The following is a 22,416-nucleotide window of genomic DNA, read 5'->3' on the forward strand; positions in this document are numbered from 1 at the left end:
TCTTCCCAATAGGCTACACACACACAACCGTATGCATTTTGTGGTACGCAAGCCGCACATCCGCAAAATACAGATACCGCGTATGTGTGCCATTTTTTTGTGCACCTATTGACTTCAATGGGTCCATGTTCTGCGTTTTGAAGATCAGAATAGGACATGCTCTATGTATTGCGGAATGGACATGTGGATGTGGACAGCATAAGGACCCATTGACTTTAGTGAATTCTATTCTGTTCTGCAAAAAAAAAATGCAGACGGAACATGGACAGTATCTGTATTTTTAAGATCCATGGTTTACGGACCGCAAAATACATACATTCGTGTGCACGAGGCCTTAATTTTAAGCTTCTCGCTGTAGTCAAGGACATATTATTGTGCCATAGAGGTTACTTTGGGCCCCTGGACACAGGGGCCCAGGTCTGATTGGTCCTATCTCCATGACTATTAGGTGACGAGAACCTGTATAGGATCTGTATAGAGGCCATACATACATAACGTAGATGCATCAAGCGCCAGCACAGGGTTATTAAGACCGGCATCTAAAACACAGGTCTTAATAAATGACCCCATAAGTGTTTGGGAATTGGCCCAATGCTTATAGAAAGGAGCATGGAGGAAGAATAAGCACCAGGCCCTTCTGTCCTGGGTGGATGTTTGCTATATACACCTCTAGCGGTATTGTGTTTCTAAAAAACCGGCAGCAAAATAAGTACAAAATACAACTCAAAAATCATCAGTAAGAAAAAGTCCTCCTCTCTTTCTATCCACTTAAAGTCAAGATATTTATTTCTGTCATTTTTTGTCAGAAGCTATGAACTGCAAATTCCGTATGTAATCTTAAAGAGAACCTGTCATCAACGTTATGGTGCCCATACTAACAGCAGCATAAAGTAGAGACAGATGAGATGACTTTATTCATTTATAAGTTACAAGTAAAGTGGTTCCCGAGAACCAACATCACAATCATTGCAGACTGGACCTCGAAAAGAGTCCCGGCCACCTGAGAAGAGTCCTGGTTATTCATGAAGTCCTTCTCTCCCCACCTGCTGATGACTGACAGTCTTCTACCTAGTTTTCTCCCTTTCTCTCTAGGATCAAACTGCCAATCATCAGCAGGGAGGGCAGGAGATTATGTATAACCGTGACTATTCTCAGGTAGATTTGACTCTTTTCCAGGCTGCAAGGATTATGATGCTGGTTCTCTGCAGCCACTTACTTTTAGCTGATGAGTGACACACCACTGAAATCAGCATTTCTGTCACTAATTTATACTGCCCTCAGTGAGATCAGCATAAAGTTGATGACAGGTTCACTTTTATGGGAACCTGTTCATTTTCCTTAACCAAAGGCAGCAGCGAGGCTACAGATGATACTTATGTGAGCTTGTCCCACCTACTACTGACAGTCTGCTCAGTATAAAGAGGACCTGTCACCTCTCCTGACATGTCTATTTTAGCAACTACTTTTATTCCACATGTGATAACAAGTATGGAGCATTTATTCATATGAACCTACGTTGTGCGGTTCCCCTATTATTCCTGCTAGACGTTTATGAATAAATGTACAAGTGGGTGCTACCAGTGCACCGTTTGACACTGTTTAAGCCCTGCTGCCAGTGGCATCCCGAACTGCTAATATCAAGCCGCACAGGAATAATAGAGGAATGACACAACATAGAGCCAACAGAATAGATGCTCCAGAAATGTTATTACATGGGGAATGCAAGTAGTTACTAAAACAGTGCTATTGCACATTCGTATGCCTGTCACTAGATAGCGCCAGGTCTCTTGGATTCCCAGGAACACTTACACGTTTAGAACACATAAAATATCTCAATAAATAAATAAATACATTACCGATTCTCTTTATAGCAAAGCTCTCAAGGAAGCGTCAGCTCTCTAAGAACATAATAAAGGATCTTCACACCTTATGAATAAACCCTGTTATACCAGTCTACACAATTATCTAACATCACAATATAAATATCACTTGCATTATATCGGTATGGTTTCCTTTAAGTTGAGCCAAACGTTTGCTTTTGTTTTAAATATTATATATGCTCTTCTTATTCATTCACTGTAAAATGATATAACATTACAACTATTTAGTGATATATTTCTCGACTGACAGCGACCAACAACAGTTAGAAAAGTGGGCCAAAAATGGTCCACGTCATTGTTCTGTAATCTTGTCCTTTTCCATACCTTGTCCTAATAGTGTTTGCTGGACGCACAGAATATTGCACGTCAGTAACATGTAAATCAGGTTGTGTAATGAAGTTAGCTAGCAACAAGTAAGGTGATGTTCACATTATACTGCCATCCGCAATGACTGCCTGGCTGAATGGTGGCCAGCTCTACAGTCTAAGGCCAGTCTGAATTGGAAAACATCACGTTGATAGCCTGCACATATTATTGCTTGCTATATCTGGACATGGATGGAACCACCCGAATCTAACTTGTTACATCTGTCACCTCTTCTGAAATAGAGCATTTCACACTCTAATGGATAGTTAAAGGGGTTGTTCAGTGTCAGATATTGATGATTGACTCTCAGGATAGGTCATCAATGGTAGATCGGCGGAGGTCTGACACTATTCTGTTTGAAGAAGCTACTGAGCGCTGTGTGCTCTTCAGTGGTCACCTGCATGCTGTCTAGATTGTAATGGCGGTACACTGTAATTACAATTGTTGGTCCCCTTCAAGTAAATGGGAGAAGAAGCTGAAGTTCTACTGCACCGCTGCTACAACCTACACAAGGTACAGGCAACCACTGAAGAGGACAGCGCTTGCATGAGCACCGCAGCTTCTTCAAAGAGCTGATCAGCAGGGGCACCGGATGTCCGAACCCCGGCCGATCCTGAGGGTAGGACAACCCCTTCAGTCAGCAGCAATTGTAGGGCTGAACAGCACAAACAATGAGCGGTTGATGTCCCTGTGCTCTGCATTATCATGTATATGTATATGATACTGTTCAGTGTAGACATCTGTTACACTGTGTCATGAGAAATCTATTGCTCTGTATCTGTGAACAAGGATTTTCACAACAAAGAGCTGTAATACTTCACCAATACAGGACCCTCCGCAAGATGTCCCAACACTTTGTAAACAGGGAGGAATGTAAAGTCATACACGACCATGTGTAGAGTTCATTATTAGGGTACGGCCGCATGGTCAGGTTTCTCAAAGCAGTTTTGGAAGCCAAAATAAGGAGAGAGAAGGTATAAAGGACAGATACGACTTCTCTTATAAGAATACACTACTAGTTTTGGCTTCGAAAACTGCATCTTGAAACCAGATCGTGTGGTCGTACCCTTATAAATAACGATTAAGAAGAACGGCAGCCTTTATACAAATGAAATGGTCCCTATATATAGAGTACATCCAACTCTATGTGGAGCTCACACGTCCAGCTATGGTCTATATAACTATGTTATTCATCCACCACATGCATACACTTATTGTGCAAATAAGCCACAGTGAGCTAGTGGAGCCAGGTCTGAACATCGTCATACCTTACATAAAATAATTTAAGGTGGAATATTAAATATCGATTGATAGTACTATTTAACATCCAGGTCAGGCTACTTGTAGAATGCTACCTGTCACTTACTCGTATTGCAAGATTCTCCATTGAGTTTCAATAGTGCTTTGATACAGTGAACACCACAGAAGCGCACATAGTATAACTTAGAAATTCAATGTGACCCAGAGCTTCATGCACAGCCTTCCGAGTTGTAACTAAGATTCAGTCCTGCTACATTATTACTGTGGAACATGCATAAGGGCTTGTTTGGAACACATGGTATTAAGAATTGGCCAATTTCAAGTGTTAGAGCTAGAAGTGCATGAAACGACGGTACAATGAGCCCAACCACCAGGAGCTTGGTAGCCTTTTAGAACGGACTCCTTACGAACCTTATGAATGTAAAGTGTCTTCCCGACTGTGAAAAAAAAACAAGGATTAGCTTAGTCATTAGTGGAACGTGTCGCTGTCAAAGTCATGACTTTTTGTAAAGTATTCATTTCATGGGCATTGAGGAAATAGACAAAAAAATTCAAAAAGAGGAATGTTCCTGGAGATGCTTCTGCAGACAAAAAGGCAGCACTCGAAAAACAACCACAGGTGAGGAGAACTGTCCTCCATGCAAGTTGTGAAGTAGCAGAGAGGTGATCAGATGTAAACTGGTTGCTCCTGTGCAGTCAGCAGACGGTACATGGCTGCTGGCATTGTCTTCATGTGTATCTGGTGAGATAGAAAAAAAAAAAATACAAAATTCATCAGTGTAGGGATATAACCCTAACCCTATAGTTCACTCAATAGCCACATGGCCACTAGGACATAATAAAAGGCAATAAGGACTGGTCAGCGGAAACATGTTCTTGTCAGGATTATGTTGCATTTCTCAGCGTTGACCACTAGTGGCTGCTGTCTCTCCATGAAGAATTTGTGCTCCACTTCTACACTACTTGACCAAGCACAAGTCACGGTTTAGCCATATTTCACTTGTACTTTAACGCCTATGACATGTTTTATTCCTTGAGCTAGCAACATTTTTTGTGAATAATGCTGTTTTCTTGATTTATGTTTTTATTAGAATTTTTAGGCTCATAATTTGTAAAAATAGTTAAGTAAAAGTTAAGTTTTTTTTGTATTTTAGTTTTTTTTTTTTCCCCGACTAAATATATAGTATTATCCCAAATTGATTTTTTTTATTTGAATTCGCCATTGTCTACCTAAAATTGGACATATAATATATCAAAATGATTAGCACAGGGAAGTTTTTTGGGTAGTTTTTTTTTTTGTTTTTTACTTTTTATTTCTATGCTCTATCCCTAAAGGTCAAAAAAGATCATGGGGGGACTTTATTATTATTATTATTATTTTCCTCACACTATACTTTTCCAAAGTGATTGGCTCAAGTCTGCACCTTAAATTTACTATGGCGTGGGTTTTGGGGACCTGGTAGGCAGTCCATTAACTAGTTAAACTTGCTCTTTACCAATATTGCCAATGTTGTTGCTAATGGAAGACATCTTGCATCCTCTTTGGGTCCACTTAAAGGGGTTATCCAACCCCTATGATGCCCTCCAAAATGCCTGGGCCCCTCATACTGGTTATACTTACCCCGCTCCCCACGTAGCTTCTGATGCCTGCACAAAATCATCCAGTGACTGGGTGGGGGGCAGACGATAACAGGCCGTGACGGGAACGAGCCTCCCTAGCGTCACCCGCAATGATAGGGAGGCTCGTTCCCGTCGCAGCCTGCTATTGGATGCACCCCCCCCCCCATCCCCCGTCACTGGATATTTTGATCCACGTGACAAGGAGATGCAGCGGCGACGGCCATGTAGGGATCCGGAGCGACACGGGTGCTGGGGAACAGGTAAGTATAATGAATACGAGAGGCTGGGTATTGGGGGTGGGGGGAGATCTTTTAGACTTCGGATAACCTCTTTAAAGGGAATCTGTCAAAAGCCAATATGCCCTTCATTACAGCCCATTCTTTCTAAGTGATATACAGAATGATTGGTGTGGCTGAAAAGGCTAATCTACTAACTAATGTCTATATACATTTAGTTATGTAGTGTATGCATTTCCTATCTCATCCAAAGTAGACAGTAATGAGGGCAATTCATTCCTTACCTCACCAACTGCATTGGACAGAATATGAACTATCTTCTCATGAGGAGTTGCTACAACACTCTGTCCATTGATTTCTATGATGCGATGACCCACTCTTACACCACCTCGTTCCGCAATACCTCCTCGCATCAGGCTGCAAATCTGAGTATAAGAGATCCATAAATAAGCAACATGGAAATTATAAGCAACATAGCAATTATCAAATTTGTTTTGCCTTTCCAGGAAATTAGTTTCTGTTAGAAAACGAGCATTACATCAGCATTATAATCCTACAAATCCATAGCTCCCTTGTATGAATGGAGTAGCGGACACGCATGAGTGCTGCTGCTCCATTGAGCCCTATGGGGCTGCAAGAGATAGCCAAGTGTAGCCTCCATCGATCAGACAGTTATCCTCTATCCTATGGATTCAACTCCTTAAAACAATTATTTTAAATGGGGCATTTTAGGATTTTAATATTGATGGCTTATAGTCAAGATAGGCCATCAATATCTCAACAGTGGGAGTTCAACACCACTCACTTCCACAGATGAGATATTGATATCCTAACCTGAGAATAGGCCTTCAATATTTAAATCATGGAATACCACAACCTGTCACCAGGAAATGCAGTACAATCTGCAGGCAGTGTGTTACAGAGCAGGAGGAGGAACTGAGCAGACTGGTATATAGTTTTATGGGAAAAGATTCAGGAGAACTTGCAATTTATACATTTATATCCCAGCGTTTTCTGAACATAAGACCGCCACTGTGTAAAGGTCTATACAGATATGGCTATCACTAATAACACCTCCCCTGTGTACAGCTATCAGTGACTGACAGCTATCTATGTATATACACTTACACAGAGAATGATATCAATCACTGATAAAACCTCCCCCCGTGTACAACTATCAGTGACTGACAGCTATCTATGTATACACACTTACACAGAGAATGCTATCAATCACTGATAACACCTCCCCTGTGTACAACTATCAGTGACTGACAGCTATCTATGTATACACACTTACACAGAGAATGCTGTCCATCACTGATAACACCTCCCCGTGTACAGATATCAGTGACTGACAGCTATCTATGTATACACACTTACACAGAGAATGCTATCAATCACTGATAACACCTCCCCTGTGTACAGCTATCAGTGACTGACAGCTATCTATGTATATACACTTATACAGAGAATGCTATTAATTACTGATAACATCTCCCTGTGTACAACTATCAGTGACTGACAGCTATCTATGTATATACACTTACACAGAGAATACTATCAAGCACTGATAACACCTCCATGTGTACAGCTATCAGTGACTGACAGCTATGTATATACACTTACACAGAGAATGCTATCAATCACTGATAACACCTCCCCTGTGTACAGCTATCAGTGACTGACAGCTATCTATGTATATACACTTATACAGAGAATGCTATTAATTACTGATAACATCTCCCTGTGTACAACTATCAGTGACTGACAGCTATCTATGTATACACACTTACACAGAGAATGCTATTAATCACTGATAACACCTCCTACGTGTACAACTAACAGTGACTGACAGCTATCTCTGTATACACAATTAAACAGAATTCTATCTCTGATAACACCTCCCCTGTGTACAACTATCAGTCATTGACAGCTATCTCTGTATATACACTTACACAGAGAATGCTACAAATCCCTGATAACACCTCCTCCATGTACAACTAACAGTGACTGACAGCTATCTCTGTATACACTTACACAGAAAATGCTATCAATCACTGATAACACCTCCCCTGTGTACAACTATCAGTGACTGACAGATATCTATGTATACACACTTACACAGAGAATGCTATCAATCACTGATAACACCTCCCCTGTGTACAGCTATCAGTGGCTGACAGCTATCTCTGTATACACAATTAAACAGAATTCTATCACTGATAACACCTCCCCTGTGTACAACTATCAGTCACTGACAGCTATCTATGTTACACACTTACACAGAGAATGCTATCAATTACTGATAACACCTCTCCTATGTACAACTATCAGTGACTGACAGCTATCTATGTTACACACTTACACAGAGAATGCTATCAATTACTGATGACACCTCCCCCTGTGTACAACTGAAGTCAGAAAGAGGCGAGATTTAAATGAATAAATTACACATTTTTCGGAATCTTTTACCATAACACCATGTATCAGTCTGATCAGCTCCTCCCGCTGTATAACATGCTGCGTGCAAACTGCACTACATTTTGTGATGACAGATTCTCTTTAAGGCTGGTTTCATATTACGATCTATTTAACATATACAAAAAACGAATAAGTTAAAGGATCCCTTAGACGGATCCCATGCAGTAGCATCTATTTTAACAGGATTCTGCAGGGTATAAAAGCGTGGTATGCTACTCTTTTGTATCCTTTTTTCCCCAATGCATACGTTAAACGGATGGCAAAAACATGATCTGAACCCTCCCTCAAGTGTTTAAAAGTTGTTCACAAATGTAAAAAAAAAATCCTCTATTTTTATCCCTTCTTGACACACTTCAGATGAATTAGGCCTCCTGCACACTATCATATGGTTTTGCAGTCCGCTTTAAACGGATCTGTTTTTCTTTTTTTTTTTGTTTCAGTAGTGTTTCCGTTCCGCCGTTCCGTTTTTCCATTTAGTTTCCGTTTGTGATCCATTTTTTTCGGATCGGAAATGTAAGCATACAATTGTTTAAACAGTAAGTACATAAAAGAATTGGGCTCGGCATAAAATTTTCAATAGATGGTTCCGCAAAAACGGAACGGATACAGAAGACATACGGATGCATTATTTTTAATTTTTTTTACAAAACCATTGACTTAAATGGAGCCACAGAACGCGATTTGCGGGCAATAATAGGCCATGTTCTATCTTTGAACGGAACGGAAATATGGAAATGGAATGCATACGGAGTACCTTCCGTTGTTTTTGCGGACCTATTGAAGTGAATGGTTCCGCATACGGACCGCAAAAAAACGGCACGGAGAAGGAAAAAAAATACGGTCATGTGCAGGAGACCTTAAAGATGTAAAAAACTAAAACATATAGCATAAAGCTCTAAGACATAAAGGATTTTCATTATGAATGTGATTCTAAGAATATGTTGATAATCAAACTTTCTGCAAGAAAAATTAATTCCATACATGGGGCTTTTTTCCAGCATGTGTTTATATTTCTTCAAGATTTAGTCAGATGAGTGGGAAAATTGTGTGTGAATATATCGTAAGGGTGCTTACATACCTAATTTTCTTTGGGGGGGCTTTTTTGTCTTGTAAAAAAATGCCATGTAATGTGAGTGCTTTTATCCAGGGAAGGTGGTTTTTGTCACACACATTTTACTTCTGTATTTTTCAGCCTTTTTTCCCCCTATAGAGACATCTACAGGCTCATTTATGCAGTGGTTACAGTAGTTCCACATCAAAGCTTCCAGACACGTGGACTGCTGTGTTCAGGGTCCTCACAGTGGAAAGTCGTCCATTTTCCTTCAGAACTGTTATGAACAGAGTCACCAGTGCATTTATTCTCCTGGCTGAGCACGCTGACAACGAAGCTCTGAAGGATCAAAAATCAATTCTCAACTCATCAGTCCTGTGGAGCCATTACTCCGGTAGGCTTTATTCACAAGGCTGAATTGCAGCCTTGTGTCAGTGAAATATACTTAGTGCCATAGACAGGATAACAATAGGATCCCATCAGAAGAAAGGAGGGAACATGCCAAAAAAGCTTTGGGAAAGGTTTCCTTGTATTCCTCTGTCAGGATACATTTCCCGTTTCTGGTGTTTAATAAACCGCATGCAACTGGGCAGTCTGAATGAAGCCTAATGCCTCATTCACACATCAGTGATTGGTCAGTGATTTCCATCCGTGATTGTGAGCCAAAACCAGGATTGGAGCCTCCACAGACATAAGGTATAAGGTAAAGATCTGCCCCTGTTCTGTGTTTAGAGCCGCACCTGGTTTTGGCTCAAAATCAATGAAGGAAATCACGGACCAAAATTAGAGCAGAATTATATTGAGCTTAGCATTTATTTTTAGGTTTTAGGTAGAAGTGGACTAAGACCCCCAACATTACTAGTAAAGTGGTCCGGAATCCCCTGTTCTTCCTCAACACCATGATCATTCTCAATACAGTACTATGAGAGTTAAAGGGATTTCCATTAACAAGATTTATCATCTTTCCACAGGATAGGTTATAAATGTATTACTGTTGAGACACCCGCCAGGGATTCTAAGTCACAGTCGCGAGTGAGGATGGGAGACCACTGCTCCATTCACTTCTACGGGACTGAGGGATATAGCCAAGCACCGTACATGGTACCCACAAATAAGTCAATACACACAGGGGACTCAGGGGTCCCTGTTCTTGTGATGAACAGGGCTCCCCATGGTCGTACCACCAGTAATCATAATTTATCACCTATCTTGTGGGTAGGTGATCAATGTTTATGGGAAGACCTGATTGAGAATACGCAGATGTTTCTGTAACTTCCAAAGAGTTGAATGGCACATGTTCGCAACCACCTTTCCATACATTTCCCCATCATGGTTATGTTGGTGAAGAGCAACCTGGTGACACATGGCTGTACTAGTAATTGAAAGGGTCTCAGTGGTGAGGCACACCAGAGTAACTGGAGGATACGAAGGTAATAAGCATATACTTAGATGACAGTCTCTGTATCATATGTGCACCTAGGTGTCGCCAATAAAATAATTCCAACATATACACCAATGTACTGTAACTCAATGCAGAATCTGTATGACCATTAGATGAGAACATATCCCATGCCAGGGAAGGCCACACCCAAATTACAATTTAAAGCACAGTTCCCCAATGCAGATATGTGCGAATTAGTGACGTTATCAGGTAATAAGTCAACATTGATAGAAGATACTCTTATATGTTCATATATCACCTGGTGGCACTGATTATACATTCATAACCATGGTCAATCTGCTTGCACTATAATTGGCAACAGTCCCGAGAAATGTGTAGGAAGGGGGCAGGAGCAGACATAAAGGGATCGGAAGGGTGGGGCTTAAAAATCCCCCAAAATTAAAAATCTATTGGTGACTATAAATCATTTTGTTCTACCTCAGAAGAGGTGTTATCTATTGGGAACAAGTTTGTGGAAGGTCTAGTTAGACTAAGTCTTATGCACTCTTTCAGCTCGACTGGATGAGATGCTGGATTCTTCCCATCACTGCAGTCAATAAACCCAGATGATAACTGCATATTTATTCTGTAAATTATCTTCTAGATTTCATTTCTGTCATTTTTGGGCACTGCATATGCAGTAGTTGTCAGACAACAGACTTTGATATTAAACCATCAGTCTAGTTTTAGCTACAATATAGGACCCTGTAATATTTGAAATGACTGCTTTTAAATTAGAACGTGTTTCCCAGTTTCACATTTTTTATATTTATTCTTCAGGTACTTTAATTCATCATGGTGGTTGCGGAGAACATCAATCACAGAAACAAGCCAAGTGGTAAAATTAGACTACGGTCTGTCCTGCATGTGTAACCGACATGTCTATACTTCTATTTCAGCCATAGCTATTTCTCACCAGAGCTGCAGCATAATAGACAGCGCTAGAGGCTTGTGAACAAAAGCTAATAATAAACCAAGCTAATTATTCATATCTCCATGAGCATCTTCGTTAAAATAATCTCAAGGGAAAGCAGTGGTGCTATGAAGCCTTGAGCGCTCAGTGCTCATTTCAAGTCAGAACTTGCAGGTTCTAAATAAGAGGACTATGTATGGATGGAATAGCGGTTACCCAGGTAAAATATGTCCTTCAAGAAAATTATAGTTGACGTCCAATTTACTTTTAGGTTTAGAAGTAGTTCATGTATTATTTCAGCCAAAAAATAGATAGGAAAGCTTTATGCTTCTTTTTGGATTCATACACAGTTTGGCTGCATGTAAGAGTCCCAATGGGTCTTAACTAATCTGCACAATATTCTCCTCCAGAACCTTTCATGGGAGAATATACACGTATCTATAATATGACATGCGTTGGAGCATGCTACAGTTTTTTTCTCATATCATTTTGCGATAAATAGCCTCTATATATCTCCGTATGAAATCAGAAGAACACAGATGTACACTATGGCCCCACAGTAGTCTATGGGTGCCATTCTACAAATCTGTACAACATAAAATCATCATAAAGCCATGTGCTGGAGGGTCATTAGTCTTCCAGTTCTAGGAAATGTTTAATGACTAGAGACAATGTACGTGTATAACACTCACAATCCCATTCTGTACACTGAAGCCCAACTGGTATCTGAGGTCAGGTCTTCGTATTAAGACAGTTGTAACTGGAGGACATCTCACAATATTCAGCTTCACTCTAGCCTGGTTCTTCAAGCCCTAAAATGAATGCAATACGTAATTATGTACATACACAGCTAAACAGACAATGACTTAGTGTAGCATATGGCTATCAGCCATTTATGGCATGTCCTATGGCCATCCAATAAATGCGCAGAATGGAAGTATCCCCTTTATTTTACCTTTATTATGCTCTGACAGGTGGACAGTGGTAAACCAACCAAACTGGTGCCATTGATAGACATTATTTGATCCCCGATATTCAATTTCCCTGACTTCTCAGCAGGCCCTCCGTGCATCATATTAGCAATAATAACTGTAGGCAGAATGGAGCCCCAACCAGATTCTACAATCACTACACCAAGGATTTCACCCTTCTGTTTTTCTATAAAAACCTGGAAGACAAAGTGAAACAACAAGGTTTTAGAATATCAATATTATACTAATGTATCTAATAAGTAGGCAAAAGAAGAAGAATACTATAAATTAGCACAAAATGTAATCTGTTAAATCACAATGTACTGCGGATATGATCCAAGCACTTAAAAAGACTGATATATGAAGTATATAGCATCAGTGTAAAGAAGAAGATATATGGTAGAAAGAAAGAATACCCTAGCGCTATCCAGAGACGCAAATGTGCAATTACTGTCATTTTTAGAAATGTCTCACCTAATACTATTCATTTATACAGACCAGGATATAGATAGATATTAGATACTAGGTAGGTAGATAGATTTATTATAATTCATTCCATGGTGCTCTACATATGATAAGTTTCAGAAAGCGAGAGAAGAAGGAGGCTATAGAGGATAGGCATTGTGGGATTCTAGATAGTAGGATGGTGATATCTGGAGCAGAGAGGTAAATTTGCTTGTCATCAGCACAGAAGTGATACTGAAAGCCATGAGACTCTATAAGCTGTCCGAGGCCGAAGGTGTAGTTTGAGAAGAGCAGGGATCGTAGGAAAGAGCTTTAAGGGACATCGACAGAGAGGGGACAAGGCGAGGAGGTGTTGAGTTTAGTGTAAGACACTAAATGTCTGGTCTGTAAGGTATGATGTGATCCAAGAGAGGGCCAAGCCCGTGACACCAATAGATGAGAGAGTTTGTAGCAGAAGAGAGTGGTCAACTGTGTCAAAGGCAGAGGACAGGTCAAGGAGAAGGAGGACAGAGTAATGGTGTTTGGCTTTGGCAGTTAGCAAGTCGTTGGTGACTTTGGTAAGTGCAGTTTCCGTAGAGTGGTGGGGTCGAAAGCCAGATTGTAGCGGTCAAATAGTGCTCAGTTGAATCCAAATCCCTGGTCAGACAATTAAGCCTGGGAAGTGTCACACAGTCATGACAAAACAAAAAAGCAGGTTATGTCCTTTCTAGGGACTGTGGGGTACTATAGGAAGTTCATTCCTAACTATAGCACCCTTGCTAAACCTTTAACTGACCTCCGCGGAAGAAACTGCCTCAAATAGTCAATTAGACTGTACACTGTGAGTGTTTTCTGTCAGCTCTGAAGTCTGCCTCTGGCGGCTCTCCAGTCTTGCAAAGTATGGATATTACCCGCAAATTTGTGGTGCAGACTGACACTAGTGTCTATGGCTTAGGTAGGTAAATACGGAAGGGGAGGAACATCCAATCATATACTTGAGCAAGAAACTTCTACCGATGGAGGTAATAGTTGGATAGAATAAGATCGATTAGATAGATAGATAGAAAGATAGATAGGGTAGATAGATAGATTTGCAGAAAGCCTGACTTATTTTCAGGTTTATAAGAGGTAAGCAGGGCACACAATAGATCACAATACTTACATCTTTGCAGTTCTCTGACTTGGAGAAGTGGATGAGGTCATCATTGTACATGTCCTGGGTATTGAGTAAATCACTGTATTCCTTCTGGCTCAGATCTTCTGGGTTAATGCCATTAGCTCGCAGGAATTCCTGGTAAGCAACACTGAATGCCTGACCTATAGACTGAGCGATAAGCTGGGCCTGCACATAGAGAGAACATGGATAGGAAATAAAACACAGAATCATAAATATCCTAATATATATATTATTTAAAGTTATAATTTTCAACCTTAAATCAGTTGAGGTACATTTAAAGGGAATCTGTTACCAGGTTTACGGTGTCCTAACTAAGGACAACATAAACTAGTGACAGATGCCCTTAGCAAAATGCTGGGTCCCTTTCTTTAATTTACCCAGCCATTTTGCTAAAATCTTGTGCTAAACATCTCCAGCACATGCCAATGAGTCCTCATATTCATGAGCTCACGGCTCTCCCCGCCCACCTGCTGCTGATAAAAAAAAACTGTCAATCAGAGGCAGGTGGGCGGGGAGAGCCGTGAGCTCATGAATATGAGGACTCATTGGCATGTGCTGGAGATGTTAGAACCTAGCAGCATAAAACTGGTGACATTCCCTTTAAAAGATCACTAAAACAAGTACAAAGTTACACAAATATACTTCAAGTGGTTCTCCAGTATATAACATGGATTGCCTAGTTTTAAGGTGGCCCTACACATTAATGTTGGATGACCTGGCAATTTTGTCTGGACTGTCCGACCATCTAATGGGTTCAGGTGCCTCCTGAATCTCCCCTGATGGCAAATGTTACAGGAGAAAAGGATTAGGTAAGTTGGATTTTAAAATGCCCAACATTTTTGTTGCTCAAGAGAGATAAATTGCCACCACAGGTGTCTAGCAGCAGTTTATTACCGGTACCTCTCCTTATTGGGTATACATGCACTCTCAGCCGAGCCAAGCATGCATGTGTATGGGGAATCATGAGGAACAGCAAACGTGAACGAGTTTGTGGTGGACAGCTAATTAGTATGAATGACCTTAGGATATGACTTCAATGTATGAACGGTTGAGCAGAATGAAGTGGTAGTGATGCAGCGATATTAGTTTGGCAGTGCACGGTACTGCAAACCAAAACCGTTACATATGTGCTAGAATTGATAAAATTTCCACCAATATGAATATGGACATTTACTACTCTCCCAGGCGGAAAAAAAAAAACTAGTAGTCAAGCTTTCCATCATATAATATATAACTCATGGCTTCTGTCACTCATGTCAATAGGTTCTAAAGAGACCATAAAAGAGGACTATATCAAACCAAACCAGACACCTAATATAACTGCAAAGTAAGTACTAGCAAACACTTCTGTATATAGGCTGGGCACAATTCCCTTGTGTGCCTAATTAGCATCCATCTTTAGGAAGTGCCTGCAAACAGTCTGCAGACAAGGGAACAATCAGTGACCAAGTATGACCTGCTGGCAAGGTCATCCGGCATCTATTTGGGCCGTTCATACCCTGTTCTAATTACAGCCGTGTCACTGCTCGGCGCTCCTGCTGGGGTGTCACGTTGGCTGAACACAGGCGAAAAAGCATCAGCACAGGAGCTGCAGCTCAGAAAATAACAGCATCCAAAAAATCTAAAAGAAATTGCGTTACGACATTCCCAAGTGGTGGCATGCGAAACATAATAAAATTGCAATCCATTTACATAGCAACATAATACTTAGAATAACTGAGCTAATAGAGGCTGACATTCATGTCATTAATTTCCACAGCCCTTCCAAGGGAAAAAGATGAAACATGGGAATGGAAATGTTCATGGCCGGATATACCGCAGTGATAGAGGACGAAATTAAACCCACACAAGTGTGAAGAATGAGCGCTAATTATACCGGGCCTAGCAATAAATGAAAATAAGGAATATTTATAGATGTACGCCTTATAGATATTATAATAGCTATATCACAGTCGCAGAGTTTAGACGACTAAAAACTAGGTCTCCGTTCTATGTGCTTCTCAGGGCTTGTTATTTCATGTTAATTAGGTTTGCTGCAATCTATAATTACTGTATTTTGTAAAGTATACGGGCATACGATAAGTACATATGACTTTGCTGAAAGGGGGTCGTCTTCATAACCGAGCGTGTCCTGTCCTATAGTGGTAAAGCATATGCCAAACTGTGGGCTCTGGAGACACATCCATTACTTACTTGACTAGAGGGCCTTCAGTTAATAAATCTGTGTTGTTGCAGGTGAAATCCCTAAATCTGTATTTACTGACGTATTGGGATGTGTGATCACTGCCGCAATCTTTCGTCCTAATACAGATTAGGTGTTTCTGGGCAGCAGATCACAGTTCACACGGGACCATCTGCTGCTTAGACACAATGATTTTGTTGCATCAAGGTTGCTTATTCATGGGGCGAGAGCTGGCACCTTTACAGAGGGCAATTATTGGGAATCAGTGTTCATACAAACATTTGTTTACGATAATTGGCCTGTGTAAATCAGCCTTAAAGGGGTATTCCCATCACAGACAATGGGGGCATATCGCTAGGATATGCCCCCATTGTCTGATAGGTGCAGGTCCCACCTCTGGGACTCGCACCTATGCAGAGAACGGAGCGGGGAAGGTGGTGGCCGGAGGACCCCGGGTTTCCCAGGATCTGGCCACCACCAAGCGCTCTCCCCATAGTAGTGAATGGGAGTACACCGCATTTGCGCGGCCACCACTCCTATTTATTACTATGGGGCCGATGTAAAAAGCCGAGCCCCATTGAAATCAATGGAGGGCAGCTGCGCATGCGCAGTGCGCCCTCCACTACCTTTCTCCGCTCCATTCTCGGTGTAGGTGCGGGTCCCAGAGGTGGGACCTGCACCTATCAGACAATGATGGCATATCCCAGCGATATGCCCCCATTCCCTGTGATGAGAATAACCCCTTTAAGGCCACCATCAGATGGGAGCCATATTTACTGTCAAGAATGGGATCAATTCCCAACAAAATATCAGTCGACTAAATGGACATTATCTATGAACCTTTTCGACATACAGTATGTATGTCTCACACATAGTAAGTGAGTAAATAAATAGTTCCACCTCTGCTGATGCAGTCCCTGATTTAGGACTAAATATTAAAAAAGTATTCCACCCAAAAACATTTATCTATCCCCAGTCACCCTTTTCCCCCAGCGGCACAACAGCAGCTAGCAGGAGTTTGAATGTAATGGCTGTCGAGTGTATGACATGCTGCTCCGTTTTAAGTCTAGTAGCCAAGCAGCCTACTAGTGGATAAGTGATCCATGCTTTTTGGCTGGAATAGCATTTTAGAAAAACCTATAGGATTTTAATATTGATGGATAGGTCAAAATATCTGACCAGTGGAGGTCTGACTCCCGGCACCCCTGCCAATCAGCCGTTTAAAGAGGCTGCGGCGCTCTGTGTTTAGGACTCTTCCAAGGTCATGGGACATCACAGTTTCACAGTCCGACCTCCCGTAGGTGGGCAGGTTTACTGCACTTATGCCAATATGAGTCAATTATGGCACAAAACTATGCCTGCTCACAGCAATTGTAGATTTGCTTTTCTGGCGCATGAACAGATAAACCTTGTATGACAACAACTGAATGTATATCTCCTGGAGGGAGCAACCATAAGAAACCAAAATGGAGACAGTCTTCTTGTAGTGCTATGCTGGCATCATACTGTATTTTAGACAATGTACATATAATTGGCATCGCTATGATCAGAAGAATTAGCGGATTTGTTTTCGTGGTACATATTATAGACTGAGCCAACTAATTTAGAAAAAAATATTAAAATACTTCAAACAGGGATCTAGGTCTTCCCCAAATAATTATAGTAAGTTGGACTAGTAAGCTTAACTTCTGTTGTGGGAAAAATGTTTGAAGGACTCTTAAAGGATTTTTGTCACCGGAATTAACCCTGTTAGGCCACTTTCACACTTGCGGCAGAGTGATCAAGCACGCAGTTCCGTCGCCGGCAAAACGTATTGCAACTGATGGCATTTGTAAGACTGATCAAGATCCTGATCAGTCTTAAAAATGCCTGATCAGTCAGAAAAATGAATTGAAATGCCGGATCAGTCTTTCCGGTGTCATCCGGAAAAACGGATCCAGCATTTTTTTTTCCACCTTTTTTTCAGTCTGCGCATGTTCCAGATTTTTGGCCGGAGATAAAACCGTAGCATGCTGCGGTATTATCTCCGTTCTGAACAGTCAAAAAGACTGAACTGAAGACATTCTGATGCGTCCTGAACGGATTGCTCTCCATTCAGAATGCATTAGGATAAAACTGATCAGTTATTTTCCGGTATTGAGCCCCTAGGATGGAACTCAATGCCGGAAAAGAATAACGCTAGTGTGAAAGTACCCTAAGACTGGTGTATGAACTGCTCACGATTTTCATTGGAAACTGCAGTTAGTAAATGTAAACCAGCAGCCCCTCCTGACCTGACCTAGTTCTGCTCAGACATTGCTCCAGTATCAGTCTACTCAATCCTGATACTCAATGCGATTTGACATAGCACAGCAGCATAAGTGTCTCCTCTGGCCTAGACTTTGACTACTTTACCTACAATGATTCACTGTAAAGAATGGAGTTTCAGCATCTGAATATAAACCATGAGTGTTTACCCCTTGCTGTCAGTGAATGGAATGTTTTTTTTTTGCAATTTTGTTCTTTTTCTGTATTTCACTGCAAACCAGCTTTACTGCACCATCCGTGATGTTAAGATTGTTCATCAAGTATTATCAAGTGTCAGTGTCAACATCATTTTTAATGTTGCCCCTAATGTGTTTTTATCAACTATACATACCAATAAATAAAACAGGTGGTTTGTACTGTATATCAGCATTGTAATGCACATTAGTATATGTTAGTAATATACACTGCATGCCATGCTGACAGTGTATAATTCAGGTCTTATGCAGTGTTAGTTAAATAATAAGAAATGGTTAACATTAGCTGCTTAGTGTGTTCACATGACACTTACGTCCTCAGACTCAAAGACGTGGCAGATCATCTTGTACTGTCTTTTTCCATCTTGGGACGGATGAGATGCCTCCACATTATCCTGAGAATTGCTGCGTGGCATTCGCCTGCGGGCCATCAGTACCACAATATTCCCAATATCAGCAATGTATGAAATGGTTCTCAAAGGGTGATCCATCATTGTCTCCTGCAGGGTGTAAACAGGAGAGACTTAAAATGAGTCTTGGCAAGACATAGACTCTGCCTTCTGAGACTACTGATACACAGGCTAGAACCGTTTTCATTATTGGTCTCAATGTCAAAGATGACAATCACTTATAGTCAGCCACCAGGCATGTGAAGACCCAGTTTTCAGCAGCAAGAACATCCCCTAAAACTTCTCCGAATAGCAAACAGACCAGCAAAGCAAGCTTCTCCTCCAGGATCACTAACGGCAAGTGTCAAATAACCAGGGAGGCTGTTTCCTAACATTCGGGTAATGAAAGAGAAGATAGACATCCTGATAACTCTGCTGCTGCTCCAATGATGTGGAGGGATTCAAATATATTAATTACCGCACCGATGAAACAAACTAGCTTAAAAGGGTTTTCTAAGATTTAATTTACTTATGACCTATCCGCTAGATGGGTCATCAGCATCTGATAGGTGGGGGGCCGTTTGAGAATGTACCGGTGCTCCTGTGAGCACCGCTGCCTTCTCGCAGCTTATCAAGCAGAGCGCCGTACATTGTATAGCGGCTGTACTTGGTATCGCGCTCAGCCCAATTCGCTTGAATGGGTCTGAGCTGCTCCGAGTGTCGTCACTCGGCCGAGGAAAAGCAGAGAGAAGCTTGCAGAGCTCAAAAAGCTGATCAGCGGTGGTCCCGGATGTCAGACCCCCACCAATCAGATACTTTTAAATCTGGCTCAACCACTTTAAAGAGGACCTTTCACCTGAAAATGAAAGTTAAACTGATGACCTATCCAGAGTATAGGTCATCAATAAAAAGAAAATCTCAGAAAACCCCTTTAAACATGTTCCTGTTTCTAGTTCTTACTGTTTATGTGTCATCAGAAAATTACTTACTATCATGAACTATTGGTGTTTTTTTTTATTTTTCATGTCACTATCTACATCTATATGGATAAATGTCTAGAACACTGTCCAATAGAAGCCAACAGGGGTAGACTTACTAATCCTATAGATGGTGTAAATTTAGACAGGGTATCTAGTCATTCACCAAATTTATCCTCCAGCGTGGGGCATTTGTGATAACTCTGTTACAGGTCTAGACACCCTGTCTAAGTTTATGCAGTCAAAAAGATTGCATAAAAGGTACCTCCCATGAGGTACCTCCCAGTCTACTGTGTCTAGGCCCATTGTGTCTCCTGTAAGCCATATCTCTAACTGCTGTTAACAACAACTTGGTTAAGATGGCTGCCCCCATAATCATGTACAGGAAATAGAATAAAAAAATACAATCAGAACAAGAATATTGGGGAGATTTATCAAAACTGGTGCAGTGGGAAAGTGGCTTAGCTGCTCATTGCAACAAATCAGATTGATCCTTGCATTTTACAAACGAGCCCTGAAAGGTGGAATCTAATTGGTTGCTAAGGTCAACTAATTTATACTACTAAATAGTTTTTTGCACTAGTCGTAATAAATCTCCCCCTATGTGTCAGTACAGGGTTTTAATACTAAAAATCTAACAGGTGACAAGGTTGCTTTAAGAATAGTTCAGAATTTGACATTTAAGCTGGCCATACACATAAAATAAAAGTACAGCAGACCATCAGCATGAGCAGCCAACGCTTTAACCTTCGGACTCTTCCGCTGGCACATGTCAGCAGAATGAGGAATTGGCATTTTGTTTCAACATGCCTGATCCTTTTTTCCTATAGAAGTTAAAGAGGTTGTGGAGGGATAAAGGATAGCGATCTGATCCATTGTGGTTTGACAACTCGGACTCCCACCTATTGTGAGAACAGGGGGGTCTGTTCCCCCAACTAAATAGAGTGGACGTTGGCTGAACATGTGTGCTGCCGCTCCATTCATGCTCTATGAGACTACTGGAGATAGCCAAGGGCGGCTCTCTGGATAGGGGATAACTTTTAAACTTGGCTTAACCCCTTTAAATTTGAATAGATGGTAGAGCTGTGGCAGCAGCTTATTCTCCTCTCCCCATTAAAATAAAAATGCGTGCTCGGAAGAAATATCTGTTGGAAGAACGAGCGTTCAGCCATGGGTCATTGCATATGCCTGCCCAACTTTAGGCAATACAGAGATATTTATTGCTATGGAAAATTTTAGTATTTTTTGCGAGATGCATCTTGAAATCTTGAACACAATGTAACTATATGTACGGGCGGAAGTCAATTCAAGTAATTTACAATTTTTGCTGTGTCTGCTGACATGAAGACATGCTGACAGAGATGGGCTGGAGAAATACGAATTCCTGATACCTGCCCAATTCCATGTTCTAGAGACCAAGAGGTGTTCTCCAGGCTGGAACCTGAAAAGCCTACCTGTAAAGAGAAGACACCCTTGGGGTCATTTATCAAGCTGGTGTAAAGTAGAACTGGCTTAGTTGCCCATATCAACCAACCAGATTACACCTTTCATTTTCCAAAGGAGCTGTCAAAAATGAAAAGTGGAGGGGGCAGGGGGGGCGTGGCCAGCTATGCAGGAGTGAGGACGTGTGTGCTGCGTGCTCCTCCACAGCACCGGAGCTAATCCGCCGCCAGCGACGCTTTCAAGATGGGCAAAATCCCCAAAAAGGTCAAGACCCGCTCTGTGGCCCCCCTGACAGCTTCACAGGGGGACATACCCAGGCTTTTCGCCAGGCAGCCTGCAACGCCGGGCCCCGGCATGTCCGAGCGCGCCAAGCGCTCCCAAGATGGCGCCGCCGGCCCTGCATCGATTCCGCTCATAGCGGTAGCTGAACCTGGGGGTGCACACCCGAATCTGCAGCCGCACTTACCGGATCGGCGGAGAGTCCGGTCCGCATCGGTGCCGCCTCTGGGCAGCAGCCCTGACCAGACCCAGCTGTCTTGTGCCCAGGAGGAGGTGGGCCCTGGAGCGCACGCTGATCCCTCGCCTTCAGGTCAGGATGGAGGCCTGACAGCTGCCGCGATGTCTCCCTGCGGTCCGGCGATTCAGGTTAGTGAGGAGGAGTTCCCCCCGCTACAGGGGACTCCTCAGCTGACCCCTCACCCTGTTACCTGGGGTCCTCGAACCCCCACCTCGCCCGCAGCCTCACTGAGCCCAGGGGTGGGATCCCCTGCTGGGTCCCCCTGGTCGGGTACTCCAGCCAGCTCTGTGGGACACCCCCAGCCGCAGAGGGACATTTCTCACCGGGGGCAGCCTGGAAGGGCTGACGAAAACGCCGCAACTTCGCCACAGGCTGCGGCCTCTTCCCCATGCATGCTGCGGGAGCCTCCTCTATCTCGCTCTCCTGAGCCGTCCCTGGCTAACTCCCCGCACTGGTCCACAGGATCATCGTGGGACGGGTCCCATTCACGCCATGATGGCACCGCTTCATCAGGCGCACGGACCCTGGCTGCCCCTACAGCCTCGTGGGGTTCTCCACATCTGCCCC

General features: G+C 42.2%; 1 protein-coding gene across 2 annotated transcripts in view; it reads right to left on the reverse strand.

Moving 5' to 3' along the window:
* Positions 1 to 1,191: 1,191 nt before the first annotated feature.
* APBA1 (amyloid beta precursor protein binding family A member 1) overlaps positions 1,192 to 22,416 on the reverse strand; it is a 139,541-nt gene continuing 118,316 nt past the window's right edge. For both annotated transcript variants that reach the window (XM_044272846.1, XM_044272838.1), the window contains 6 exons: positions 18,838 to 19,023; positions 13,826 to 14,005; positions 12,204 to 12,416; positions 11,941 to 12,060; positions 5,647 to 5,787; positions 1,192 to 4,245 (listed from right to left, as the gene is read on the reverse strand). In XM_044272846.1, coding sequence (XP_044128781.1) covers positions 4,174 to 4,245; positions 5,647 to 5,787; positions 11,941 to 12,060; positions 12,204 to 12,416; positions 13,826 to 14,005; positions 18,838 to 19,023 — 912 coding nt within the window. In that variant the 3' untranslated portion in view covers positions 1,192 to 4,173. The remainder of the gene's footprint in view (positions 4,246 to 5,646; positions 5,788 to 11,940; positions 12,061 to 12,203; positions 12,417 to 13,825; positions 14,006 to 18,837; positions 19,024 to 22,416) is intronic.

Source organism: Bufo gargarizans, chromosome 1, assembly GCF_014858855.1.
Source record: "Bufo gargarizans isolate SCDJY-AF-19 chromosome 1, ASM1485885v1, whole genome shotgun sequence".
Classification (NCBI taxonomy): Eukaryota; Metazoa; Chordata; class Amphibia; order Anura; family Bufonidae; genus Bufo; species Bufo gargarizans.